This window comes from Zonotrichia albicollis, chromosome 8, assembly GCF_047830755.1.
Source record: "Zonotrichia albicollis isolate bZonAlb1 chromosome 8, bZonAlb1.hap1, whole genome shotgun sequence".
NCBI lineage: Eukaryota > Metazoa > Chordata > Aves > Passeriformes > Passerellidae > Zonotrichia > Zonotrichia albicollis.
Window position 1 is genome coordinate 8,883,338 of NC_133826.1, and position 14,002 is coordinate 8,897,339.

Below are 14,002 nucleotides of genomic sequence, written 5' to 3' on the forward strand. Positions count from 1 at the left end.
TAGTTTCATAACTTTTGACATTTTGATGAGCATACTCTGCCTCTCTCCATTGCATAATTCTGATTTCAGCTCGAGAGCTGCGCCTCATGTCTGAAGAGGGGACAGGCAGCTGGAGCAAGTGGATTTTCTCCTGGGCTGCCCCAGCACACCCCTGCAAACCAGACCCTGCAGGGTGAAGGCTGTATGAAGTCATCTGCACAGCAGCCTTCTCCCAGCTTTTGGGGTTTCACAGTTTGTTGTGTGATATTCTATCCCAATAATGATTCCTGCAGAGGCAGAGGACAGCTCACTACTGTCCTCCAGTGTACCAGCTCTCATAATTTTATCAGAAATTTTGAAAATCAGAAAATCAAAATTTTAATTAAGAAAATAAAAGAATATTAAAAATTAAGAGGAAATCCACCCCCAGACACACTTTCTACCTACGAGAACTTTGATTGATGATTGATTACTGGGCCCCTATTAAAGAGTTGTCCATGGAAGGAGATGCTGTGCTGGCTGGAGACCCACAGGCAGTTTCCTGGCCTGTCCAGGGTGGTCTCTCACTGCTCATGGGCTTCCTCTCCACATTTTCCATTTCTAAAGGAGTTTCACACTGCATGTGTGATGAAGCAGGCAAGAACCAGCAATATAAACAACAGAGCTGCTGTTTGCAGGAAAAATTATTGGTTTATTAAGACAAAAATTACAGAATATTTTGCAGTTTGGGCACGATTTCAGAGCCCCAACTGGAATCAGTGCTTTCAACAAATCAGAGGCCCACTGAGTGTGAGAAGTGAGACAGAGATCTGTCACAGCTGTCCCCACTGCAGGAGAGGAGGGCTGACCTCCAGGCACTGAGGAAGGTGCTGATGATGGAGCAGGGCTGGAAATGGCCACAGATTTGGCCAGGGCACGAGTGTGAAGGCAGGATTTGGTAAGAAGGAGGCTGGTGGGACCTGCAGATGTTCCCAGCCCAGGCTAGGCCCGCTCTTATGGCAGTGCAAGGGGACAGAGACCGTGGCCGTGCCTGGCTGCTCTCAGATCAGTGCCCTGGAGCAGATGGCTCTGTGCCATGGCATCCCAGCCACCGGAGCCTCGCCTGAAAAGGGCTTTCAGCTGGTGGATGTAGTACAGAAATCAGGAATGCTTATTCCCAAATCCTGCCCTGCACTTCCACCCCAGAGAAACGCGGCCCCGTCATCTGCTCGGTCCCTCCCTCTGGTGAAGGCAGGATGTGTGCCAGCTTCAGCGGAGCTTCCTTAAATACAGGTGGATCCCGTTCTTGGAGCGAAGGATGATCCGAGTTATCTTGAGGGGAGGCGTGGCAGGGTCGGGCAGGAGCTCGAAGCGCAGCAGGGTCAGAGCCAGCGCCACCTTCATCTCGTTCATGGCAAACTGCTGCCCGATGCAGTTCCTGCAGGGAAAGGGAGCAGCCCCATCCAGTGTGGGGCACAGAAAACCCCACAGCCCATCCCAGTGTGGGGCACTGCAAACCCCACAGCCCATCCCACACAGCCTAATCCCAGTGTGGGGCACTGCAAACCCCACAGCCCATCCCATACAGCCTCATCCTGTGCTAGGCACAGCAAACCCCACAGCCCATCCCACACAGCCTAATCCCAGTGTGGGGCACTGCAAACACCACAGCCCATCCTATACAGCCCAATCCCAGTGCTGGGCATGGCAAACCCCACAGCCCACCCCAGCCCATCCCACACCAGCACACATCCTCTCCCTCTGAGCTCAGGGGGTCCCAGGGGCATGGGCTGAGCAGGAGAAATGGAGAGGAACAGCAGAAGCTCGATGTGTGGTCACGGAGAAGGAGGGAGATAGGGAAGCCAAAGGAAGTCAGTAGGGATGAGGTGGTGGGTCTCCAAGCAGGGAAGGTCTGTGAGGTGTTGGCCTTGAAGGAGTCAGCACAGGGCAAAGGGAAGGATTGGGAGGAAGGGAAAAGGGGAGAATCAAAGGCCAGGAGGGTGGGGTGGGGTCTCTGCATCAAGGAGAGGAGAGCAGGTGAGCTCAGAATACTGCAGGCTCCTTGCAGGATGTCAACAGGATGTCCCACAGCTTTGGGACCCAGTTCCTTGTCCCCAGAAGGGGCCTGGCAATGCTGCCTTCCCATTTTGCCTGCTGGTATCAGAACCCCTCTGTTGCACAAACACTTATATCCTCATTTAATTATTTAACTATGTAATTCTGCAGGTGGTGGTCTCTGCCCACTACTCCTTCAGTGTTCAGTTCCCTTTACCTCATTCCAGCAGAAAAAGGCAGAAAGGCATGAGAGTGCCTGCCAGAGACATTCTCTGGGGAAAAACGCAGAGGGTCAAACACCTGGAAATGAAGAATATGCAGCAAGAAAAAGTGATTATTTAAAGAACACACTACTGACTGGTTTCTTGAAAAATGGGACACCCCTTCATTTATGAACAATCCCATAGCAGAGCGAGAATTCTAACGGGTGAAGGGTACATGGGAAGAGGCACATCACTGTCACATTACACATATATTTTATGAAAAATCCTTTCCTTAGGATTTTTTCTCCTGAGAAGCTGAGAGGCCTCAGGAACAAAATGTAAACAGTGATTATCTGCTGCTGTGGAATGCAACAGGTGGATCTGTGATTGGTCTCATATGGTTGTTTCTAATTAATGGCCAATCACAATCAGCTTGCTCAGACTCTCTGACCGAGACACAAGCCTTTGTTATTCATTCCTTTTTTTTCTATTCTTAGCTAGCCTCCTGATGAAATCCTTTATTCTATTATTTTAGTATAGTTTTAATATAATATATATCATAAAATAATAAATCAAGCCTTCTGAAACATGGAGTCAGATCCTTGTCTCTTCCCTCATCCTGACCCCTGCAAACACTGTCACATACCACAAAGGGAAAGAACTATTAGGAGATCAAAAAAAACTCACCAAAGGATCTTTCCATACTTCAGGGTTTCTGTGAATGAGGTAAATGCTTATTGCAGTGACGCTGCCTGGAAAACAATTGAGTAGGAGGAGAAAAGGGCTCACTGACAAAGGAACAAGCCAACATCTGCACTGCCCTGGCTGAACATGTGTGCCAGCAGGATGCAGCTGGTGCCTGAGAGCAGAGGCAGCAGGAGGGGGATGTACAGACCTTCGGGCAGGGTGCGTCCATCGGGGAAGGTGATGGGCTTGCTGAGCTGCCGGGACACGCCGGGCACGGGCGGGTAGAGGCGCAGGCTCTCCTTGATGCACATGGTGCTGTAAGGCATCTTGCCCAGGTCCTCCCTGTTGGGACAGCCAGGCTGAGCCCCACATCCCCCCACTGCCTGTGCTGGGAGATCCCTTCACCCACAGCCACCCAGCCTCTGAGCAGACTGCAACAGAACAGAGGGACCCACAGTGCCCAGCCACATTGAACAACCTGAACAGCCACTGAACAAGCTCAAGGGCAAAGCAACAGGGGAAAATGAAAAGCACATCTATGATGTCTTGTGGTAAGAAAATAGGAGAGAGCAAATAGCAGTGCTGGTGGCCCAGGACTTGGGATGGCATCCATAATGTCCCTTCCAGACTTAACTGAAGGATCTGTGAAGGATCTGTGCATGCAGCAACCTTTAGCACCCCCAGCTTTGGAGCCTTGAAGGCACCGCTCTCTTAGAAATGGCAGCGGTAGGAAAGGAGTGACCAGCAGAGGAATTGGTGCAGCCTTACCACTGGATTGTCTCTCTGTCCCCCAGGATGCCCTGGATCTCCTCCCTGCAGCGCTGCTGGTGCTCAGGGTGGGTTGCCAGGCAGTAGAAGAGCCAGGAGATGCCACTGGCTGTCGTGTCGTGGCCCTCAAACATGAACGTGTCTACCTCAGCACGCAGGTCCTCATCGGACAGTGCAGCTCCATTCTCATCCTAACAGTGCAGAGACACTCTCAGTTGCCCATACATATAAAATTTATATATATATATATATTTTACAGTAACACACACACACACATATATATAAATATGTAAATATCCCAGTAGGGACCATTATATTATTTCAGCTCTTGCAAAAGGGGTGTGATGATGCCTGTGTGATAATGTAAACAAAATCAAAGTCTGTTTACACTGAATTCAGAGCTCCTTTCCCTTCACTTTTAAATCTCTTTACCCCCCATATTAAACCACCAGGACTACAGACTCCCTGTGCATGCAGTATAAGATACTGCCAACAATTCAGCAATGAAAAATTGGATCACTTTGGCCTCTCTTCAATTGGATGGGACTGGGCTAATTTTCTTAATGGCTTGCGCAGTCCTGAGGCTCTCTGGTGGCTTGTGGCACCCCTGCAAAGACTGACTTGCTTTTGCACTCTGTGCTCCTTTCCACTCACTTTGGCACACAGCAAAATGTCCAAGAAGTCCAAATGTCTCTTCTTCTGGATCTTTTCAAATTCCCGTTCATCTTTAAGGGATTCCTTTCGCTCCTGGATCACCTTGTCTGGGCCAGAAAGAGTTAAAGGTTCAGCGGGGCCGGGGGATGCCAAGCTGCAAAACTTTGAATGCAAAACCCAAAGTTTTGCATCTCAAAAACTCATCTCAAACTTTGTGGTTTGAATGCAAACCTCACCCAAGGAGATGAGCACTGCTCAGCCCATGATGCATTTGACCTGTGCTTCTGCATCCCAGGCACTTTGGCTTTTCCAGCAGCATGGCCACAAATGCCATGGATATTGTCATCCTTTTCTTTGTTCTGGACTTCTCAGCCTACTTTACACACCCTTCATGCATTTAAATCACACCGGGCTTGGAATGGAAAATCATTCCTTGCACTGGTGTTGCCTGCAATGCCCATTCCTTGTCTCACCTGTCTCTGGACATTTTACAGGAGCATTTCCAGAGGGCAATTCCTCCAACAGTCCAGTTTAATGACCCAGGAGCTGAGAGACTCCTTGGTTTCTTGCCTAGATCAGATCACTACTGCAAGCTGATGCCCTGCTTGCATCTCAGCTCTGAGCCTCTGCGCAGGATTCACTGCACAGGCAAGGAGAAAACCTGACTGCCTCTGCCCAAAGTTTTGGGAGAGGATGCCAGCAGGGAATACCTGTGTGGTCATGAGCGATCCTGCAGGCCTTCCTGAACTGAAACCCGTGGGGGCTGAGCCAGTAAATGATGTCATTGTGGTAGGGGAAGATGCGGAGGCGCTGGTGTACCATGTGGCAGAGGTCGTAGACAGCCTGGATGTAGGTGTTTTTCCTGGAGAGAGGGGAATAGGAAGCTTGTAAACTTGTGGGAGCACAGTGACAAGCAATTTGCCCATTTCCCTTCTGAGCTGCAAACTTCCTGCCAGGGTTTGGGGCAGCCAGCACTGACCTGTTGGTCTGGCAGTCGCTGTGACAACTGAAGGCACATTTCATGATGCTATCGAGAGTCATCAAGCTAATGTGCTCAAAGAGCTCCACTGGCTTCCCATCTGCTATCAGCTTTTCCCACTTATCCTAGGGCACAAAGGAGACAGAAATGAGAAGAAAAGGGTCAGCACTGCATGATCTGCAGTCACCCCCTGATTAAATGAGTGCTCAGATAGAGACACATCCCAGAGAAATGGAAAAGAAAGAAGGGGATCTCTAGTTGCCAGCAAAATCCCAGAGTGGGATGGTTAATATGAGATTTGCCTCAGGCAGCTGCTGTTCTTGGATCCTGGTGGTGGTGAGCCCTGCTGCACCCTATCCTGAGGCAAGAGCACCTGGAGAAGCCCAGGACAGGTGCATTTCTGGGTGATGGGGAGTTACCCAAATCTTTCCTAGGATACAGTGTGTTTTTCTGTACAGGAGCAGCATATACTGGCATTGGGCTTCACTGGGTGCCTTCTTGAGCAGATTTCAGCTTTGTGCCCAGGACACAAATTTGGAGCAAGGTTTTTTTCTGCCACATGATCTCTGTGCCAGTGTGTTTTGCCAGAAAGTAATACAGGAGCTCTTACTTAACCCTTTGCACAGGGCACCCCTAAAGAAACAATAAATCCTGCCTCTCTTCCCCAGCAGACAAGCAGTGATGATGAATCCTCTGTTCCCTCGAGGCTATAAGGAATGAGTGGACTTCAAAGCTGAGAAAGGGAGGGGAGAGAGGAGCGCGGTGACATCTGAGCTCCACAGCACCAAACCAGGCTTATGGGGACAGATGCACGTCCTAGCACAGGCTACGATTGCCACCTGGTGGCACGGGCTCAGACAACTGGCGCTGTGCACAAGGAATTTCAAACTCCCAGGCACTTCTTCCCAGCCTTGCAAAGGCTCTCCTGGCTCTCCAGCCCTCGGTTCCTGGCTGCTCCCTGGGCCAGTAGGAGGAATCCAGGAGGAATCTATTTGAAGCTGCCAGGGAGGTTCAGTGAGGGAGGTGAAGGAGAAGGAATAGATCCAGCATCCAGACTCCTCCAGTTTGTATGCACAAAGCCTGGTGCCCTTCTCCTGTGAATCCTACTGGTTTCCATCCTGCCCAGCACCAGTGGATTGAAGAACAACACGTTTTCACTGTTTATGACCATGGCAGAGATTGCAGTCTAGTCATGGGTATGTTTACAGCAAATAATACCCTTTAACCTTAGGTCACAGTATAGCTGTGCCCCAGCCTTTATCTTTGGCAGATTTATTATGAACATTTATTTACCTCAAATCTTTAATTAGACAAACACCTTATAAGAATTTGCTGCTGGAAGTGAGATCATGCATGGGATGGCAATAACTCAATCCTGTAATCTCAGCCACAGATCCCAAGGCAGTAGTACCAGAGACACTGTCATTGCAGGGAGGCTCAACCTGCTCATCCCTTCCAAGGGCTGCTCATCCCTTCCAGCTCAAGGGCAGGGATTTGGGGTGACTCAGAAAGATTGACCACTAGAACACAGTGTGTCCTTACAACTACCAGACAAAGAAAACCCTGCTCCAGCATTCACCTCCTAACCAGACAGAATGGGGAGAAGCAAACAGGGCAGAGAGGGGAGCATCATGAGTCCTACCAGCATCACGTTTGTAGATTCTGCCATCAGGGCCACGTACGGCTTCAAGACGTCGTAGTGAAACCCTGGGGTCAGGAGTTTTCTGTGTTGGTGCCATTTGGGCCCATGCAAGATCAGCAACCCATTCCCTGGGGAAACACAGGCAAGACATGTTTAGCTGGGCATGCTCTCAGTTGCCTGCAGACACAGCCTCAGCCTGCACAGAGTGTGATTAAATCTGCTATCTGAGCTGCTGTGAGAGGCTATTTCCAAATGCTGCCATCAGCCCCAGGGTTCCCAGAGCTGAGCAAAGCCCTGCTCATCAAAATGGCACAGTGGTGTCTCTGAGAAGAAACACCAACACTACTGGAACTGAGAAATTCAGAACAGCAGATGTATTTTTCACCAGTCCTCCAATGAATTTAAGCTTCCCCCATCACCAGTCTTCGCTATCTATGGACATGTCAGTATTTGTACATATGTTATGTTTGAACTTTCCTTCCTTGAAAATAAACAGAACTACTTAGCACCTTTTTCAGTAAATGCAATAATTTCAGGAAGCTTTTACCTATAACTCCATCAAGGAACAGGTACAATGCTGTTTATTTATAGCATGCTTTTGACTAACTTCAGAATCATTCCTTGCAGGCAAAGCCCTGGGAATACATACCAATCCATGGGACAAGGTGTTTGTAGCTGATGTTATCCTTGGGATCTGTAAAAAAAATAAAGAAAGAGAAAATAAAACGGTAAAAATAAAATGGTAAATGTTTCAATGGCATAAACTCAGGTTTGCAGCTGAAAGCTCCCTCTAGGCTCTCACTTTTGGGTATGAAGCAAAATCAGTGGCATCCCTGCAGAACTCCCAGTATTTCAACACAAAACAACATTGTCTCTGCCAGCAGCAATAAATAAATATAAAAGCAGATGCTCACACTGGAAAAAACAAGAATATTGGTAGTCCAAAGTCTGTGCAGTGTGATAAATGATTAACTCTCTCAGACATCACTGTTCAGCACCTGCTTTTCTTGATGCACTAAAGATACTTCTCTACAGTAGAAGCCAAAACTCTGAACCTAGAAAAAAGCCCCTAAGTGTTTTTTCCTTGCTGGGATCAGGCACTGAGTAGTTAAATTTTCAAGGAGCACTTGAGGAAGTCTGATTTTCCAGCAATGGATTCAGAGTCAGGTCAGCCCTGCAGCCCTGTGCTTGAAGCACCCAGGGCACAGCATGAAGGAGTGGTGTCTCTCCATGCCTTGAGATGATTTCTGCAGAAAACCTCTCTCTGAAACCCTGCCTTGCTGTAAATTTTGAGGCTGGCAAGGGAAATCTGCAGGCTGGGGTTGTTGCTCCTCAGCTAAAGCAATAATCTCTCACCTCCTCTGGCCAACAGAACCTTGGCATAGTCGGGATCAGTGATAACCAGGAATGCTGAGAAACTCCCAAACCACATAGGGTGAACAAGTGGGTACTTCTGGGCCCAGAGCTCTGCCTTGTCCAGCACCTCTTCCTCCTTGAGAAACTATTTCAGGAGAAGAAAAAAAAGAAAGAATATACAGATTTGGAGGAAAAAAAATTATATCTATAATCTCCCAATACACTGTCTTAAAAGTTGCATGTCTTTCTGAGCACAAAACCAGGTAAGGATAAACAAGGTGTTTTTCCTCCATGCTTGCAAAGCATGGGAAGTAGAGATGTTTGCTGCTTTTAAAGCTTCTATAAAATAATTCTTCCTTATCCCTTAAGCTAGAGAACATCCTTGGGTACCGTGGTGGTGCCTATCAGCTCATATGTGTTATCTGCTCTTTTTCCATGGCCAGCCCATAAAAGACAGATTTGCCCCAGCCAGCATCTGCATTTTGCGGCATGCAACTACATTCTGACTTGCACATGGCTGAGCAATTAGCATCCTGCAGCTGGGAGAAAACAGAGCAGCCAACAGCATCACTGCTGGCCCCAGTGCAGCTCTGGGAAACCACAGCCCCCTCCAGATACTTCAGAGGAGAAGGCCAGTGTCCAGGAAAAATTGCACAGAATTAGTCCAAAGTCACCAATGGATCACACAGAGAAGGGAACACTGGTGAATAACGTTACATTAAGAATTCATTGGTTTCTGGGAATTGAATTTTACAGGCAATGAAGAGCTGGCAGTCTGTCGGATCTCAAGATCTCAGTCCTGAGATGCTGAGCCTCCGAGACCCTGGGGGGGGCTCGGGACTCCTGGAATGTTGCCAGAAGTGTCTGGTAGCTGGACTTTAACCCTACACAGGAGACAACAAGGATGAGGGCTTCACCGGGTGAATGGTGAAGGGATTAGTTAATTAGAGATAGAGAAACAGGGTTTAGGATTTATGTACAGGGGGGTTTGGAGGAGTAAGATGGAGGAATTGGGGTGTGTCCTGTCCTTCTTCTTCTTCCTCCTCTCCTCCATCTTCTTTGGCCACGGTGGCACCTTTCTATTGGTTATTATTGAGAGTACACCGAGTTATAAGAATAGATGGTATTGGGGAAAAATGATAAATATTGTATACGTCACAATGGGTATAAAGATACGTGGCTGCCCGGGAGGGCAGAGACAGTGTGCCCATGGCTGACTGCTGAGCGGATCTTTGTTAGGCTGAAAGAACATCTTTTAGATAAACAATTAATAAACATAAAACCAGAAAGAAGAACTGAAGCCTCTTCTCGTCCTTCGACACGCGGGCTGCCCCAAGGCCACCCCCGGGCCTTCCAGGCCCCACAAACAGCCGAGATAAACCGGACACTTGGCGTCCCTGGACGGGCTCTGACCACCACAACCTTTCGGGGGGAGATAAACCGGCACTTGGCGTCCCTGGACGGGCTCTGACCACCACAACCTTTCGGGGGGAGATAAACCGGCACTTGGCGTCCCTGGACGGGCTCTGACCACCACAACCTTTCGGGGGGAGATAAACCAGCAGCAGTCCTGGGAAGATTTATCTCCTGTCCTTGGAAGTTGCAATCTGAGGAGCAGCATTGTCACCAGCTTTCATATCACCAGCAGTGGCAGGATCATTCTGCAGTAATCTCTCTGTTGCTTTTACAGCCATTGTTGTTGTGTACAGGAAACAGACAAAAAACAAGTGGAAAGATCACAGTCACAGGCAGAGGAAGAAAACTGCAGAGACAAAACCATGTAAGATCTTTTTTTCTTTGAAGAGAAACTACTCTGGACCAATATGCAGGGGGAAGGATTTTGGTAAGCTGGGTCTGACATAGCTGCTGCTGCTTTGACTTGAAGATTAATTAAATAAGCATACTGGTGCAGAAATTAGCCTCAAAGTTACCCTCCTGGCTGTATCAAGTGAATGTTTGCTCTGTTGTTTTAGTGCTGAGTTATCCCAGCTCAGCTTTTAGTCTGGCTGCTGTTTCTCAACCCAGGACATGGCTCATATTCAAATAATCACCCACATCAAATATTCAGCCACGTGTGGCTTGTCTTGGAGAGGATACTCCTGAGTCCTGGGTGTCTGCCAGGAGCAGATCCACGTTCAGCTCCAAGACTGAGCCCCCTCTTCCTCACAAGCTGGGGTGTCCCTGCAGCACATCCCATGTGCTGTCTCCCACATTCAGCAGAATTATGAACTACAACCAGTTATTACAACTTCCCTCGCTCACGTTGAAGATTTTGAACTTAATATAGAATAAATATAAATAGAACCACTTAATATAAATAAATATAAATAGAACCATCAATTTTTCTGACTTCAGGGATCAAGTTTTGGGGCAAAAGGAGGCAGCTCTCCTCAGCACCCACCTCTTCAACAAATGCCAGCAGAAGCAGGGCTCGGCACAGTGCCTTTAGCTAAGTGACACCTGAACATATGAAAGCCCCTTTGATACAGCTGCCTGTGCTTGTCCTGCTGTGAATCACAAAAAATATAATGAAAAGTAACTGGGCTGAGCAAGTCTCGCTGGCAGAAGTCCTAATCCTAGAAGCTTTTGCATGCAACCTTGTTTTGGAGCAGCACTTTAGCTTGTGCTATCAAGAACCACCCCTGTGCTGGCAGAGGATTGAATGGGTTTATCTGAGAGGAGAGGTTACCCTCAAGGTGAGTAACCTGCTGCACCAAGCACTCCTGGAGCAGAGGGTGTAAAGTTCTGTGAGCTGCAGAGGAATAGAAAGCTCTCACACCTTAATCACAGCTCCACATACCCAGCTCTGCATGAAAGACCATTACTTCTACTTCTTCCTCCCCTGGGGGCTTGAAAAGAAAAGTATTAACCCCACTTGGGTCTAAGAAAGAAAGGTAATTGCCTGATCTCATGCTGAAATGCAAGGTTTGAAATGGATCCAACACTAAAAGCATCCGGAAAGAAGCTAAAGGGCACATTTAATGACTACACACTGATAGCAAATGAAAGATAGAACGCAGGAGTTGAAATCTGAGCATGAGGGTGTGCTGCAGGCAGCCAGAGGGGCTGGCTCGTCCCCACACAGGGCACAAGTGGACAAAGGGCTGCCGAGGGACTGACTGACACCAGGCCAGCAGGGCAGTGACCTGCCCTCCTCTGCCTCCCACCAACCCCGGCCATGGCGAGTCAGTTTGGCCAGCTCAGGGCTGACAGTCTGGGTTTAACTAAGTCGTGCTGCTGCAGTGAGACTGGACAGCTCTACACAAGCTCTTCCTGATATCTTAATACCATTTCCACTGAGTGATTTGGATAAGCAGAGACTAATACCCAGAGAATGCTTTAAAACAAAGTGATGTATTCCCAGGAGATCCACCCAGAGCATGACAAATACATTTGAGATTTTAAACTGGCCTGGATCAAAACAAGGAAACAATCAGTTAAATCAGCAGAACAGGAAATGTCAGTGTTCTCCCTGAATACAGCTCACAGGTCCTCCTTGAGGTGTGTGCAAACTTTGTATTCAGTGTGTGCCCAGTGGATTGCCAGTTTCCAGTTTCTTTGCTGGCTTTGTGAACTGTTAGGCTTCGGGGAACTCAGCAGCATTAATCAGCAAATTGTTAAATCTTCAAAAAAGGAATTCTCATAAAAACATTGAGGTAAAAGTTGAGGCACGAGCAACCTAGGTATGATGACAGCAAGTGATTGGCACAAATGGTTAAATTTCCTTCCAGGGCAAATAGTCACAACTAACAAACAGAAGAACATACTTTATTTAATTGCAGTTTTAAAGTCTAACTGGCAGTGTAACAAAGGTCTGAACTGGCCCATCATCAGGCTTACATTGCCAAAAGACTGCTTGTCCTGTCCAGCACAGCAAAACTGGCACTGCCACAGCACAGAGACAAGTCCTGTGAGGTCTACTCCTGATTTCTCAGACACTTTTCAGGGTGCCAGCTATTTAATGTGCCACAGAGGTGCCACGGCAGGACACCAGCAGAGCCCAGTAGAGGGGAAGGTGATTTTAGGCAGCCTTTAGCACATATGGAAAAGCCTTTTGCATCAGGCAAGCTCGTGAGGCTGCTGCTGAGTTGTGAAAATCTGTTTGCCAAGACAGCCATGGTGATCTGTGTGGGCAAGTGCATAGCTCAGGGAACAATCATCCCTGACACCAGTGACCAGAACCAGGCTCGCCTATGTACGTGGGTTTAGTTACTCATGACCTTAATGCAATTGTAAGAAGATCCACAGCCCCTGTGCTCCACAGCCCCTGTGCTGGATGCAATGCCTGTGATGCGTTCTATAGCTGAAAAGTGGCTCAGAACGACCAATTGTCAGGTTCACCTGGCCGTGAGGCTGATGCAAGCTGGGAGGGGAGATGAAGTGCCTGTGGATAACGGGAGCAGCGAGCATCTGCCCAGGGAGCCGCAGGGAGAGCTGCAGCGGCCCTGCCCTGGCCGTCAGAGGAGCAGGGACACTCTGCTCCTGACACTGGAGCCTGCCCCGGCACAGAGCAGCGCGGCTCGGCTGCCTCCAGCACCTCAGCCCGGCATGACCTTGCCTATGCCACACCGTGCTCTCTTTACTTGCGAGCCAGCCACCACCCTGTTCCACCGCACAGTCTGCAGCAGCCTGCGGAGCTCTGCGTGAGCCGTGCTCTCGCTAAGCATCACAGGTGTGGAAAGCACATTGGTCTGGCTGGGAAAAGGGATGCCCACCTCTCACCCGCCCAGCAATTCTCCCGGACGAGTCCCACCAGCATCACTCCCACACGCCCCTCGGGAAAGCCGCTCCCCGCACTGCCCCCGCTGCAGCAGCCCCGGCCCTCCTTTCCCCACCTCGTGGACGTGGCCGAAGAGCCAGTGGGTCGGGTGCCCGGGGAAGTCGGCCAGCGCCCGCAGCAGCTCCCGCCGCCGGTGGAACAGCTGGATGGCTTTCAGCAGCACGCAGGTCAGGCAGAACACGGCGGCCAGGTGCAGGACCCTGGAGACATCCACGCCCAGCCACAGGAGCTTCATGGTCCCCGTGAGAGCCGCCAGCCGCTGCCTCCGGTGTCCTCCAGAGCCCCGGCGGCACCGGCCGCGGCAGCCAATGCGGGGCGGAGAGGCAGGTCCAGAGTCCGAGCGGCTGCCAAATCACGGCAGCGCTTGTTGGGAGGGAAGGGAAAGGAAGGGAAAGGGAGCATCCCGCGGGAACGCTTCGCTCGCCGCCGCACCGGCTGGGAGCTGCTGCCCGCCCCGAGCCCCCGCCGCCGGCACGGGCTGGATCCGCGCCGGGACCTCAGGCTGAAGAGAGAGGGAAAGACCGTGCCCTGGGATTGCTCCTGCCGAGGTCTTCATCACCTATTCCAGCCTCACGAGCTTTCACCCTCATCTCCACCCACTCCCATCGCGCATCCCGGCTGACAGCTCCCGCTCTCCTTCCCTGTTTCCCTCCCCGCCGCCGGCACTGTGAGCCGCATCCCAGCGCCGGCCGGGACAGCGAGCGCGGGGAATGCCGCACGGCAAGATGCCGCGCCCCAGCCGAGGGCCGGGCACCGTGGCAGCTTTGGCAGGGCTCGTAGAGGGCAGGCAGCGGCCGGGCAACACCGCTTCCGTGCCACCGCTATCTCTGCGAACAGCAGCTCCCGCCGAACCCGGTGGGCCCCAACCGGGCCGTGCCCCGCCGCCCCTCACCGCCCCCTTCCCCGCCCGTCCCACCCGC

General features: G+C 50.2%; 1 protein-coding gene across 1 annotated transcript; it reads right to left on the minus strand.

The window, feature by feature from the left end:
* Positions 1-647: 647 nt before the first annotated feature.
* Positions 648-13,962, minus strand: LOC102073515 (cytochrome P450 4B1). The gene is made up of 12 exons (XM_074545846.1): positions 13,138-13,962; positions 8,303-8,447; positions 7,596-7,640; positions 6,947-7,074; positions 5,305-5,429; positions 5,036-5,187; positions 4,326-4,432; positions 3,672-3,862; positions 3,112-3,245; positions 2,904-2,968; positions 2,231-2,313; positions 648-1,396 (listed from the first exon to the last, which is right to left on the minus strand). The coding sequence occupies exons 1-12, from the start codon at positions 13,315-13,317 to the stop codon at positions 1,228-1,230; spliced, it is 1,524 nt and encodes a 507-aa protein (XP_074401947.1). The 5' UTR covers positions 13,318-13,962; the 3' UTR covers positions 648-1,227.
* Positions 13,963-14,002: the final 40 nt, after the last annotated feature.

Coding starts and splice junctions, on each gene's coding strand:
- LOC102073515 (XM_074545846.1), bottom strand. CDS start 13,317: ATGAAGCTCCTGTGGCTGGGCGTGGATGTCTCCAGGGTCCTGCACCTG. Junction 7,641..8,302: donor GGTTCTGTTGGCCAGAGGAG/GTGAGAGATTAT, acceptor TTTTTTTTACAG/ATCCCAAGGATAACATCAGC. Junction 2,969..3,111: donor TGGACGCACCCTGCCCGAAG/GTCTGTACATCC, acceptor ATTGTTTTCCAG/GCAGCGTCACTGCAATAAGC.